The 14,595-nt window shown below is 40.5% G+C and overlaps 1 protein-coding gene across 1 annotated transcript; it reads left to right on the top strand.

The window, feature by feature from the left end:
* The first annotated feature begins 343 nt into the window (after window positions 1-343).
* Window positions 344-11,356, top strand: LOC135428455 (zinc finger CCCH domain-containing protein 13). Its single transcript, XM_064682451.1, has 5 exons — window positions 344-527; window positions 5,567-5,838; window positions 5,919-6,145; window positions 8,239-9,011; window positions 9,067-11,356. The coding sequence occupies exons 2-5, from the start codon at window positions 5,644-5,646 to the stop codon at window positions 10,944-10,946; spliced, it is 3,075 nt and encodes a 1,024-aa protein (XP_064538521.1). The 5' UTR covers window positions 344-527; window positions 5,567-5,643; the 3' UTR covers window positions 10,947-11,356.
* The last annotated feature ends 3,239 nt before the right edge of the window (window positions 11,357-14,595 follow it).

Raw genomic sequence — 14,595 nt, 5'->3', positions numbered from 1 at the left:
ACAACATGCACTGGCCTGGCCAGGGCCAACAACAACGGCAGCGGCAACAGCAACAGAAACGACAGCGACGGCGACGGCAGCGCTGCGCCCAAAAACCCAACAACTCTTAATTTCAACACATTCCAGCCAAAGACTTCGCGGCAGAGCCAGCGGCAGAGGCAGCGACAGCGGCAGCGTTAACTTTGTACGTGCGACTCGACTTTCTTTGCGGCGGCTTACAATAACAACAACAACACACACATATAGATACATATGTATATACTGTCTGATTGTGTGTGTGCGCATACCTGTCCAGCAGTTAGCCAGGCGGCAGGCAGCAGCAGCGCCAGCAGCTCGAGCTAAAGTCAGTCGCTAGCAGACGGCCAAAGCGTTGAGACGTCGTTAGTTACGGTACGCGTATAACGTGCTTAACAAAAACCAAGCGAGCAACAACAACAGCAATACAAGCAGAGCTAACATTCGCCAACAACAACAAAAGCTCACAAGCCGCTCTTTTTTTTACTGTGCGCTGTGCTGAACAAGCAAAGGTGTGTGTGTGTGTGTGTCAGAAATGAAGAGAGCCACAGAGTGGACTCTCTCTCTCGCAGTCGCCTTGCTGCGCTCTTGCAATTACCGTTAATCAAATAAGTTTTGTAGAAATTTAAACGCCACAGCAGCCGCATGTATTTGTGCCTGCGTGTATGTGTATGTATTAAACGGTTCATTGATCGAGTTCAGCTGAAATGGAGCAAATGCCAGAAACAACAACAATAACAACAACAACAAACAAACGCAAAGAGAGCTAAAAAAACAAAACAACAAACAAAAAAAAACAGAACAGTGCAAGTGCCTGTGTGTATGTGTGTGAGTGTTGCTGCGTGTGTGTGCGTGTGCCACCAATTTGCCTCATTTGCGGCGTCTTCGTCAAATGCGCTTAACCCATTTTAATGTGAGCACTCTGTGTGTACTCAAAGCAAAATCCAATAAGCGAACTGAAGAGAATGCTAAAAGAATGACAATTGCGGCTTGCAGCCGCACACCAAAAGAGGGCGCTATGGCAACAACAAGCAAACACAACGAAACAGTTGCGGCTGCGCCAAAGAAAGGCAACCGAACATGAATGAATGAAATATATTTAATGAATGATCATGTGAAAATACATACATATACTACATACATACATATATGCATTATAAGCTCAAGCATGCTTAGGCACAGCTAATGAGAAAGACACAGTTGCGGCTTTTTGGTAGCTAAGTAGAAGACTAAGACACAGGTGTCGCGCTTTTCACTTGCCATATGAGAACTTAGCGTTAGTTGAGCTTTTATTTAACTTGAATTAAATGATATCATATCATATCGAACGTGCTTAAGCATTGTCTATACAAATATATTGCCTGCTTTCGCAAATGTATCGCTTAGGCGAAACTCTTTCCTATCTGTTCGAGAGGTGATGTGTTTCTAGCCCCTAGATACATATGTCACAAAATTGCACTTTAAAAGATCTTAAGTGTGAAATATAACAGCTTTTAGGAATTTAATTTGTTTAATTAAGCGCTGGAAAAATAACAGCTAAACTGAGCTCAGCAATGCGAAGGAACTCTTTCTTGCCTTTTACAATAAAATTTTATAATTTTTATGTATGTATATGGTATATCGAATAGTTAAAGAGTAGGAAAAAAATATTGAAAAAATTCTCAAAACTATTTTCTAATTGTTTCTTTAAGAACGACGCACTTGTAGCTAATGCCCATATTCTATAATTAAAGTAAAAAAAGGGGATGATATAAATTATTGAAAAATTAAAGAAATTCTTAAAATATTTACTAAAAAAATCTATTATAAATATAAGTTTGCGAAAATCTGGAGAAATTAAGGAATTTAAATTGCAGCAAATTAAAATCAGGCACAATTGGTTAGACTTTTGAACCCAAGATATAAACACAACAATTGGCATTTATTGAATTCCAATCACGAACCTATATCAGCACGATTGCATTGATCCCACTAAACTGGCAATGATTATAAAAAAATAATAATACGAAAAAGCAGGCGGATGACATCAATTAATTTTAACAAGTTCTCTGGCCATGCAAATCACACCTGAATACCAATTGGCAATATTTAAGAGAGAGAGAGAGAGAGAGAGAAAAAAGCATATTTATAAATATGCATTTAAGACGAGTTCTGTGCACATCCCAAAGTTAAATGTTATATCGAAAACGCTGACACCAGACACTGGAAATTTAATATTGAGCAATTTGCATATAAGAAATATCAAAAAATGAGTCACACATTTGAAACAAGTTGAAGGGGAGCCGATTTCATGTTGTTTACCATATTAAAAAAAAGAATTATAATTTTTGCATCAATGCCAATTCTTGATCTTAACACTAATGCGAATGTCGATTAGCTCGTTGGTAATTTTAGCCAGAATGAGCTTCGTTTTTTTTTTCAACGCATAAAATTAAAGCCCAAAAAGCTGATAATTGCTAAAAATAGTGACATGATGCATAATAAACTCGTATCCACAAGCCGAAATCGAAGCGAGGCAGTGCTTAAATCTTAAGCGAGCATATAAAAAAAGATACAGATACATGGCACACAGATAGATGCATAAATAGATACACATAGATATCAACATTAGCACTTTATTAACACTCAAATTCAGCTCTTCAAGTGTTCTTCTACTTTTGCATATATCAGCAAAAAAATATATGAAGATACGAATATAAGTTGTTAGATTATGAATATATATAAATATATACATATATATATATATACAGGGCGTGTGCTTTTAGCTGGCACATAATCTATATATATATATGCAATATTATAATTCAACGCCAACTTACAGAATTTGTTAAGCAATAATTAAGAGCAAACTCATGGCCACTCCCAAGTTCAGCCACATTCAAGAAATTATCTTAAAAACAAGTTGGAATATTGTCTAATACTCTATGCTGCTGTAGATACTCTGCTCTCTGTTCTCAGAGTTAATCGAGATTTTTATCAAATTATATAATACTATTCATAAAATTGTGGGAAATATGGCCAGAGCTAAAAATAAACCTTGAGGTTTATAGAAAATTCAATTCCATCAAGATGAGATCTCATGTAACATGTAATTCAGATGAAAGCAGAATCGATCACATATAATTCCGCATTTAAATTGTAGATTCAACAATTGTCATATATTTATTATTATATAGATACAAAATATATATACATATATATATATATATAATTATTATATTCTGTATTTTCTAGAATGTGGGTAATCGGAACCGATTCGTTTAAAGTAAACCTTTGCAACCTTTGACCTGCATTGTCCAGTCTGTTGGGGTGAAGCAGTAAGAATGGTTCGCAACATGATCTCACCTTAAAGATCAAACAAAATCAGTTTGCAGCCAATCGATAACATAAAAATATTCGAAACTATTGTAAGAAGTCGGCCGCTTTTAAGAACCCAAAGATAAACAAACAGTATGCTTTAATATATAAACAAATTTTAAAAAAAAAAAAACGAGAAAGTAAGGATATCGCCGGCACGTCGAAGATATATAAGGTAGCCTGGAAAACAGATGTTTTGCTTGCAACCTAATTTCGGTCGATCTTTCCTATAGCAGCTTTATAATATGTTGATTGGATTTTGCATACATATATACGAGGAGCATAGTAAAACTTATAAATGCCAAGTTTGATCACGATATCTTCATAAACCAAAAAGTTCTCCATACAAGAACCTACTTTTTAACCTTTTCCTATGGCAACTATATTATATAGCGTCCGATCCGGCCGGTTCCAATATATGTATTGCCTGCAAGAGAAATTTCGGACTTATGCAAAGTTTCAAGGCAAGAAAACTAATATAGATCACATAGAAACAGACAGATGGAGAGACGGACATGGACTATATCAACTCGGCTAATGATGCTGATCTAGAATATATGTATATACTTTATGCGGTCGGAGATGTCTATGCGTTGCACATTTCAAGACAATATTATAATACTCTCTACAAGGGTAAGGAACATAAGATAAAATGGTAGTTTTGAGAAAAAGGAATGTAAACTTCTGAATATATTTGATGGCGCAGAATTTATTTCGGGTGTTTTTCCGCTTTTTGTTATGCTCGTTCTCGATGTTGAGGTGTGTGTGCATGTGTGTCTGTCTGTCTGTGTGTGTGTGTGTTTAAAAAACGTTTTTGAGGTTAATAATTTCGTTTATTTAGCAGCTTTGGCGCTGTTGGAACCGCTTTTGTGTCATATGTAAATTTAAAAGACACACATTATGCCTGGCATATAACACTGATAAATTTACGTAGCTGTTGCTCTTTCGGATTTTTGTTTTGTTTTGTTTTCTTTTTTGTTAAACAAATATATTCAGTTAAAAGAAAAAAAAATGAGTTGGAACAAATAAACGAGATTCTTTTGGCCTACGCAAGCGACAACGTCGCACAACAAGTTGTACAGGCTCATCGATTATGAATATTATTGAGAAAATATGCATACGAGTATGTCTGCAGCATTGGGGCCGTTCCCTGGCTGCCCACTTGATTATGGCACCAGTTTTTGGAGGCAAGCATATGCCTACATGCCGCTTGGTGGAACGAACAACAGTATGAGAACGCAACGGCAGCTGGGAAAATTGAAGTTTATCTGAGAAATATGCCGTTAGAGAGGCGGCAAAACATGCCCAACCTGAGCGTAAATATTAAGCACTTAACCCAGCTGGCCGTGGAGTACGTAGAGCGCGTTTTCCTGTCCGATCGATCAGCATTTCACTTATATCTCATGTTTACGAGCGAAATAATTCCACCTGACGCTAATGCGCATTCACTCGCCCGAATCTTCTTCTGATTCGTCTCCTGATTGATGATCATCCCCTTGGCATATCCCATAAATAAGACATGCATTTCTTAACGCACTTAACTATCATCTAATGCTAATAGGATTTGTTCTTACATTATGCACATTTAAGCTTCGCTTAATTTCCTTTAAGTCCGCCATTAAGACTTGTCCGCTTTCAGTATTTAATTCTTGTTACTAGCTTGTTTAGTTCGGCGATAATATTTCTTATTTGTCCGAGAATTAGATCTTTATATTTTAGGGGCTTTATTGAAGCATTTGATCTGAACCAATAATATATTTTTGTAAGATTTCTTTGTTTCCATCGGAATCTTCTTATGAAAAATGTTAAAAATTTGTAGAAATTTCTCCAGCAAGTTTTCTAAGGCTCAAAGAGTCAAGTCCATAAAAATAATCATCTAATAATTATTTTATGTATTTTTGTAAGATTTTTATGTTTCCATAAAGTATGCTTAATGCTTTTCCAACAAGTTTTCCAAAGTCCAAGGAATCGAGTCCATAAAAATAAACATCTAATGTTTATTTGATGGAAATTTAATTGACGCTCTGTAAAAATGAAAAGCTTTAATTGAACCAAGCTCAAGTCTCCGTGCAAGATATATAAGAAATGCATGCCGAAAACATTTCCTTACGATTTTCTAAGCTCACTTTAATCCAGTTGAGACACGCAGATGGCTGATCTTCCAATTATATGTGGTATGTGGTTTTTCTTGCAGATGCCCAGAAGTACTTAGTTAGCGTGTGGCAATCCATAAATTGAAGTCAACTGAATAATCTAAATTGATCGCAGAAGATGGCGCTACGTTTGCGTCGGGACGTCCAGAAGGCCTCCTACTATGTCTGGTTCCTGGGCGCCGAGGAGGCGAAGGGATTGCGTGGCGCGCGCGTCATTAACTCGGTGCTGCCGTATCTGGTGGACAGATCGCGCGGCCAGGAGCCGCTCAAGGTGACGCTGCAGGTCTCGCACAAGGGCATCAAAATCGTGCAGGTAAGACACACACACACACCCAAGAAACATTCCTTTCTGTTGCTGTTGTGGTTATTGTCATTTGAATCGGTCGCCAACAGGGCTCGTCGAAGCATTTAATACCACACAGTGCCATAACCAGCTCCGTGCAAACCGATGACATCGTTGCCTGTGTGCTGCTCCTCTATAATCCGGCCACCAAATGCCCCTTGCATGTGCACGCCTATCGTTGCGACTCGGAGACAACGGCCGAGGCGTTGCATTTACAATTGCAAATACTAATCAATCGGCCCGACAATCAGAAGCGCTTCGAGGAGCTCGAGACCAGGTGGGTTCACATAAATATATCCGTAATTCCCATTTATCTGCATTAACGAACGAGTTTCAATTTTCACAGTTTGCTATTTACTTTTTAAATCACAATACTTTTGCTTTTTAAATCACGCTTGGTTCGCAAACCTAAATCGCAAACAAACTTTTCAAATCGCAAATGTTTACTTCTCCAGTTATCAAAACTTGTCATTTTCTTTTCAAATCGCGAAAGCAACGCGTTTTACATTTCAAATCACGAAAACAATACGATTTACTTTTCAAGTCGAAAGGCTTTTAGATTTGGGCAAAATCTTTGCGATTTACTTTTTCAATTGTCAAATCTTTTCATTTTACTTTTCAAATCGCAAATGTTTTCTTTTCCAGTGTTCAATTGCTATATATTTACGTTTTACTTTTCAAATCGGAAATGCTTACTTCTCCAGTTATCAAAAGCAAAGTCTTGGCATTTTACTTTTCAAATCGCGAAAACGATGCGATTTACTTTTCAAATCGCAAAAACTTTGCGATTAACTTTTCGAAACGCTTAAACTGTGCGATTTACTTTTGAAATTGCTAACGATCCAGCAAAATCTTGACAAAAACTGATAAACAATATTCTTAAGTTTTAAACGAAGCTCGACACATATGGAAACTAGAAATTGTAGCGTACCTCCTATTAGGGTTCATATACATATGTGTTTTGGTTGAAATTTAGCTGTGTACACCCAAAATTGAGTTCGCTATATTGATTTCACATGAACAGACGTACAGACGTACACATAAATGATAGTAGTTCTTGAGTTGGTGGGAAAGTCAGCTGCAAATGCAGTGGCATCTCCATGTCATTATCATGAGTGGCAAATGCAACGATCTGCGGCAACGGCAGAGATCGGTTAATGGATTGTCTAAGTGTCTAGGTGGGCAAAGCTGGTTGCCTGGCTGCCAGGTTGCCAGGTTGCCGGGTTACCTGCTGCTTACGACTTGCTTCCTGCTTGTTGCGCCCGACGGGTCGGCATGCAATTAATTTCAGCTTTGCGGTAAATTGTAGAAGATCTACCTGCAATGCCCCCCCACACAGTGATGAGAAACCGTTGGCATCAACTGAACTTTTGTGCAAGCCGCAGCTTTTAAATGAGTGGCAACCCTGCCACATGTTGAACTCTTGAAGATCAAAGCGGTAAACGTGCATTTACAAATTTCCATTCGACCATGCGCCCCCATTTCCACTTTTCATGTCTGCAATTTCGTTTGTAGCTGCTTTCAGCTAAATGTTATCGATAAGCATCATCAAGATCGTGAGATCTTTAAGAGAAATTCGGCGATTATATACGAGCTTAGGAACTGTAGTTCTGGACATACGAATCTTACACTTAAATATTACGGAATAAAAGAGTCTTAAGGAGAACATTTACGAGATCTCTTCTTGTGAGATCTGAGATTGAAACCTCCGAGTGTTTAATGTCGATTTTGATCGATTGCTTGGAAACGGGGCAAGTTATCGATGACCGGATAGAAACTCGTACTGCGCGGGCAGTAGGACGAACTACATTCCATGTTTAAAGTCTCTGACTCTTATGGGTACCGACATCGTCACATTCATACAGATGGACTCGGCTTTTGATGCTGACCAAGAATATACACACTTTATGGGATCGGAGATGCTTCCCTCTGACTGTTACACATACGTTTGACAAAAACCGATATACCATTTTTATCCATTTTCAATGTTTTTAGGGTATTAAAACAGCTTTCTGATAATCTAATTTGAATTAAGCATATTCCATTGCAATAGGTATACAAAAAAGACCAAGGCATGCGTAAAAGCAGCTTCACGAATCGAAACTCAAACCAGAAAGCTGGGTCAAACCCTTAACCCTGCTAGGTCAGTAACATTTTTGTAGATTGCAATAGATGAGCTATCCAGGTAATGTAGTCCAGGCAACTGGGCAACAAGGAACGGGATTCAAGTCCCAGGCAAGTCTATGGCTATTTTATTGCCTAGCTAGCTAAAGGTTTTGGCAATTGATAGCCTGTAGCATAAAAATACTATTTAACAAATATAAGTATATATATTGAAACTTGCGCAATCTGATCCTTTTGACATTGCAGATTGGGCATTTTGCCGCCGCTGCCAGCTGGCGGGGCACCGGTTCACAACAGCGACAAGAGGCACGAATCCTCGCACAAGTCGTCGCATCATCAGTCACAACAACAACAACAACAACAACAGCAGCAGCAGCAGCAACATCATCTGCAGCACCATTCCAGTGGCGGCTATGCGCATCCGTCGCAGCAGCAACGCCGCCATGAGACATCGCCGAAGCGCTTCAGCAGCTCGCTGGGCAGCGATACGGGCAACAGCACGCGCGAATCCGAGTGCAGCGAGGAGCAAGGTCTGGCCGGCTCGCCAGTCTCCCGATCGCCGCCGCATGCCAGCAGCAGCAGCAGCAGCAAGCATCATCTGGCGCATCACGCGCATCATCCACATCCACATCCACATCCACTTGGACATGCACATGGTCATCCGCCGCTGACGGCGCAACAGAACAGCGATCTGTTCGACTCGCTGGCCGCGGAGCTGCGCGCCAAGCTGAATGGCAATGGGCCGCCGCTGCTGCTGCCGCCGCGCGACTATGATACAGTGCATCGCTCCAAGGGCAATCTGACGGCCATTGAGCTGCGGCGCTGTCGCAATGCGCTAATTGTGGGCGGCGCCGGGCCGACCAAAGGTGCACCAACTGCCACAACAGCGGCAGCGGCAGCAACAGTTGCCGCACCGGCGACCACGGCCAATGGCAAGCAGGTGTCCTCGCGCGGCTCTTCGGGCATTGGCTCCGATCTGGCACCCAGTCCGGAACGCCAGGAGCTGAACAGCTCAAGTGGTGAGTAGTCAATTAAACTCAAAAGAAAATCAATTTCTAATCTCTGCATTCGCAGATGATGAGCACTGGTCGAACGAGGCGGACAATTCGGTGATTGCCTTGAAGCCATCACAAATTGCGCTGCCGCATCACGCGCAGCTGAAGCGCAAGAGCGCTGTGCAGCCGCCGGAGGATAGCTATCTGCGGGATTTGCCCGCCAAGCCGTACGTGCCGCGCCAAGTGGAACGGGAGCGCACCAAGACGCCGGCCATGTCGAGCAAGTCCTGGTCGCGAGAGGATGAGATAAAGCCGATTATTATGCGACCGGCCGACTATGATGCGAAATTCAATCGGGTTATGCAGCTGGAGCCGCAGACGGCCAAGCATGAGGCAGCCGCCAAGCTGCGCGACACCGACAAATACAATGAGATCAATCGTTTGCTCAACAAGAAGCTATCCGGCCAGGACAGAGATCGCGAACGGGAACGGGAACGGGAGCGCGATCGGGAGCGGGAGCGCGTCAAGCAGTGCTCCGTGCACGATGACGACTTGGATGACTTTGATGACTCGGATCCGTGCAGTGAGCCGCAACAGAAGCAGCTGCCAATTGCCGCTGCCGGCTACCGCAAGGAGAATCTTACCGATAAGCAAAAGTTCATGGAGTATGCATCCAAGAAGCAACAGCTTAAATCCTATGCAGCCGAGGAGGCGCAACGGTATGGCGGCAGTCGCCATCGCTATGTGGATCCCGCCGAGCTGCCGTTTGAGCAGCTGCCGACTACCGTGCAGCCAATGCCCGTCGGGCACAACAAGTATGCGGCAGTGCATCGCGGCCAGGAGCCGACGCGCACCAGCAATAGCAGCAACAGCAACAATGCGGAGCGACGGGAGCGCCATGATAGAGAGCGAGAAAGAGAGAAGGAGCGCGAGCGCGAGCGGGAGCGAGAGAGAGAACGCGAGCATTCCAGGGATCGCAATCCGTATCGCGAGGCAGAGAGCCTGCCCTACATACAGAGCATGGAGAAGATGATGAAATCAACGGGCATGCGCTACGGCGAGGAGCCTCCCCGCAAGCCCAGCAGCCGGGATGGGGCACGTCGTGATCCGACAGACTACGGCCGGGAATACCCAATCGCCGCTGGCAGTCAGGTGTCGCCACGTGATCGCTTCCACGATGCCAAGGACAAGTTTCGGGCCATGGAACGCACCAGCAGCAGTCGCGGCTACGATCCGGATGAACGCGACAATGTTGGAGCTGCAGTGCCCGCGGCGTCAGCGTCATCAACAGCCGATTACAGATCCTCGTCGCGTCGGCGCCGCGGCTCCGTGGAGCCGCCCAGCTATGAGCAGTGGAGCGATGAGGAGGAGGAGCTGCAGCCCGTACCGCCGCAGGAGCCCATCATGAGCCGTTCGCGTGCTCGTTCGCGCGAGCACTGGGAACAGGAACAGCTGCAGCATGCCAGCAGCAGCAGCAATGGCAATATGCGTCATGGCCAGGAACGGGAGCGGGAGCGCGACCGCGAAAGGGAACGAGAACGGGAGAGGGAGCGGGAGCGGGAACGTCGCGAACGCGATTATCCCATGCGACGCGGTGAGGATATACGCGAGCCACCGCACGATGCCTATCGCCAGGAGCGTGAACGGGAGCGGGCACGAGAGCGCGTACGGGACAGCCATCAGTCGCAGTCGCGCCATCAGATGCGCGCCCATTCGCGCGAATATCTGCAGCCGACGGAGCCGGTGCCCGTCTCCAAGTCCAGCTCGTCGCGTGTGGCCCACCATGCCGAGCGTTATCCATCGCCGGCGCCCACGCCCAACAGCAGCAACAGCGTCGCCTCCGGCTCCGGCAAGCAGCCGCTGTCCAACATGCCCAAGGGCTATCGGCACAGCTATGCGGAGCCCGTGTTTGCGCGCTCCGGCGGCCGTGTGGGCCTAGCCGCAGTCAATCCCTACTAGCAGCGGCAACGACAACAACTACAACAACAACAACACTTCTATATGAACATACTCAATTACTGTACATTACACACACACACACACAGAGACAACTTTTTGGGATGTATCCGTCTGGGGAAGAGGAGCGACCCCATCCAAGCGCCACAATGCAGCTGGGCACCAAGTGTCCCGCCGGCCAGCGCCTGTAATTATGTGCCTTCTAAATATGTTTTATATCAGTACAGATACATATACATACATATACATATACATATACATATACATATATATACATAGATTAGCCCATCTATATGCATATATATCTAATGCATGTATATTTTTATATAGCTAAAAACGAAACGCGAACAAATCGAACAGAGTTGATATATGCATTTTTTTTTCGTATTCTTAAGTTGTGCGGTTGGTTGGTATACAAATATTATATATATATATATACTATACATATATATACATATATATATAGATATACTTTTTTTTAAATCAACATAATATTTGATACTTGTATGCATAATGAACGTATATAGCTGATGTATCTATTGTTATCAGTTTGATATCTACATTAATAAAACTCTTCTTTACTTAAGACTCCCAAAATTTTGGCCTACAAAAGAGAAACACAAACAAAAAACATTGATCTGAGTTTCGGAGGAATTTCAGTTCAGATTGTTTCGCTATTCAGGCTAGTTTACTCTTTGGTATTATGAATTTCTCTCAGCTAAAAACTACTTACATTTTTACAGGCGAAAACGTAACTCGGAACAGACCTTTCGAATCTGCCGCCTATCAGACATTTTTGTTTTTACAGTGGCGCCACCTATCGGCACCACGAACACAACTAGAAGTACGAATCAACCCTGCGCGGCACGTAAATAACATACAATCGCGCATACGATCATTAAATTATATTCGTCTAACTGATCGAATAACAAATCCTATAATACTAATTACGAAATAATAGATGGGAACAACCAATTATTAATAAAACGTAGTAAAAATATAGACAACACTGTTTCGTAATAAAAAACGAGAAAGAAGTGCTATCTTCGGCACACCGAAGATTTAATACCCTTGCAGACCCAACCTTTTCAAAATGCTCATAGTGCTTTGCCCGTATTTAAGAAGCACAGGGAAAATAGTTAATGCCGAGTATGGTTAAGATATCTTGAAAAACAAAACAGGTTTCCATACAACAACTTAATTTTCGACCGATCGTTCCTATGGCAGCTATATGATATAGTTGCCCGATGTGAATAAGATTTTGCATAAGTGGAGGGAGCATAGTAAAACTAATAAATGCCGAGTTTGGTCAAGATATCTTGAAAAACAAAAAAATTCCATACAACAGCATAATTTTCGACTGATCGTTCCTATGGCAGCTATATGATATAGTTGTCCGATCTTAATAGAATTTTGCATATATATGGGGACCGTAGTAAAACTAATAAATACCGAGTTTGGTTAAGATATCTTGAAACACATAAAAATTTTCTATACAAAAACTTAATTTTCGACCGATCTTTCCTATGGCAGCCATATGATATAGTGGTCCGATCTTAATAGGATTTTGCATATATATGGGGAGCCTAGTAAAACTAATAAATACCGAGTTTGGTCAAGATATCTTGAAAAACATAAAAATGTTCCATACAAAAACTTAATTTTCGACCGATCGTTCCTATGGCAGCTATATGATATAGTTGCCCGATCTTAATAGGATTTTGCATATATATGGGGAGCGTAGTAAAACTAATAAATACAAAGTTTAGTCAAGATAACTTTATAAACAAAAATGTTTTTCATACAAGAACCTACTTTTCGACCGATCGTTCCTATGGCAGCTATATGATATAGTGGTCCGATCCAGCTGGTTTTGACATATGAGCTGCGTGCAACAGAAAGAGGGAATTCTGCAAAGTTTCATAAAGATAGCTTTAAAACTGAGAGACTAGTTCGCATAGAAACAGACAGACGGACAGACGGACAGACGGACAGACGGACATGGCTATATCAACTCGGCTGTTGATACTGATCAAGAATATATATACTTTATGGGGTCGGAGATGTCTCCTTCTATGCGTTACACATTTCACGACAAAATTATAATACCCTCTGCAAGGGTATAAAAATCCAATTCGTAAGTGTGGTAACACAGTTTTTCAAATAAAATGGGGGAGTACATGTTGCTAAATATTGCGACTTGCTCATTTGTTGCACCAAAATTGGGTTGAACAATAAAATGGGCGTGTGTTAGTTGAGCCCCAGAAGTGTTTAGTTTCCAGAAGATACAATTTAGATCAAATTAAAACAAGTCTAGTTAACTATTTAAAAATGTTGGTACAAGTTTTCTGCAGAAACTTACCAGAAGTAAATAACGCCAGTGTTGAAAAATCCACCAAGAATAATGGCGGATATTCATAAAAATCCTAATTACTAACAATGATAATGATTATATTCCTGATGTGTCGCGTTATGAACTTCGATTCCGTAAAATAACTGAATTATAAAATAAATATTCCTTATCCGAACGTAAAATACTTCCAAAACTAACGCCAATGCACTAAAAAAAGAAAAGTGTTGCATTGTAAAAATATTTCATGAAAATCGTTTCAGTTTTCGAAAGCTCGAAAACTATAATCAAAATTTTCGAGGTTTTTGGTATGCATTTTTTTTTACCAAAATTATACTAGAACGATTTATATTATATATATTATATATACTATATATATATAATATATTATATACGACATATATTATATATACTCTACATATATTATATATACTATATATATTTTATATATTGTATCCTAAAAACATTAAGGATACAATTTTCATATCATTTTGAACTCAGATTTGAATAGACATAATTTAATATTGACTTTAAAAATTGAATTAAGGAGTATTAAAAATTCCAAATGTTCTCGAACAGAACTTGCTAATACAAATAAAGATTTAACCGTTTCGAAAACGGAATTGGGAGAGTTTATTTTCTAGATTTTATTAAATATTATATTCTCATCTTTAATCATATCTATTATACCATATATCTTGCTCATATCTTGAATACTTCTCGACTTCTCGACCAAAAACAAATTCTAAGTTTTTTAAATAAACAATAAATAAATAATACTCACTTATTTTCCGGTCGTAAGGAATTACTCAATTGATTTGTCGCCGGATTCGCTGCTTTTTTGTTTTTGTTTTGTTTTACATTTTTATTGTTTAATTTAAAAACTCTTTGTTTGGTTTTTCACAATATTTTTTTTTTTAGATTTTTTCAAAACAAAAATAAAGAAGAAAAATATAGTTTATATAATATATTTTTTTTCTTTCTCTCACTTGTGTTTTCGTTTTTTGTAGTTTTTTTTTTTTTTTTTTGTAATAATATTAATTAAAAATATTGGTTTTGTTTTTTGTTTTGTTTTTTTGTTTGTTGTTTTTTTTTGTTTTTCTTTTGCAAGTTAATTTAAGAAACAATTAATCAAGTTCTTATTTAATTATACAAATTTAAAAAAAATAGTAATTATATAATAATAAAAATAATATTTATAACGGGGGAAAATGCAAATAGCTGTTGTTGTTGATTTTTCAAGTTGTTGTTGTTTCTCTCATTTTGATGCGCGCACAAAACCGACAAATAAAATGGGATTGA

This window comes from Drosophila montana, unplaced genomic scaffold (assembly GCF_035044405.1).
Source record: "Drosophila montana isolate Dmon_TW-CO22-7 unplaced genomic scaffold, ASM3504440v1 contig_2481_1, whole genome shotgun sequence".
Taxonomy (NCBI): Eukaryota; Metazoa; Arthropoda; class Insecta; order Diptera; family Drosophilidae; genus Drosophila; species Drosophila montana.
The sequence above is the reverse complement of the archived record's forward strand: the minus strand, read 5'-3'. Positions and strand labels throughout refer to the sequence as shown.

Bases quoted from the DNA above. Each gene is read 5' to 3' on its own strand.
- LOC135428455 (XM_064682451.1), top strand. From the start codon at position 5,644: ATGGCGCTACGTTTGCGTCGGGACGTCCAGAAGGCCTCCTACTATGTC. The intron at 5,839-5,918 runs GTAAGACACACA...GGTCGCCAACAG, and splicing joins AGGGCATCAAAATCGTGCAG to GGCTCGTCGAAGCATTTAAT. The intron at 6,146-8,238 runs GTGGGTTCACAT...TTGACATTGCAG, and splicing joins TTCGAGGAGCTCGAGACCAG to ATTGGGCATTTTGCCGCCGC.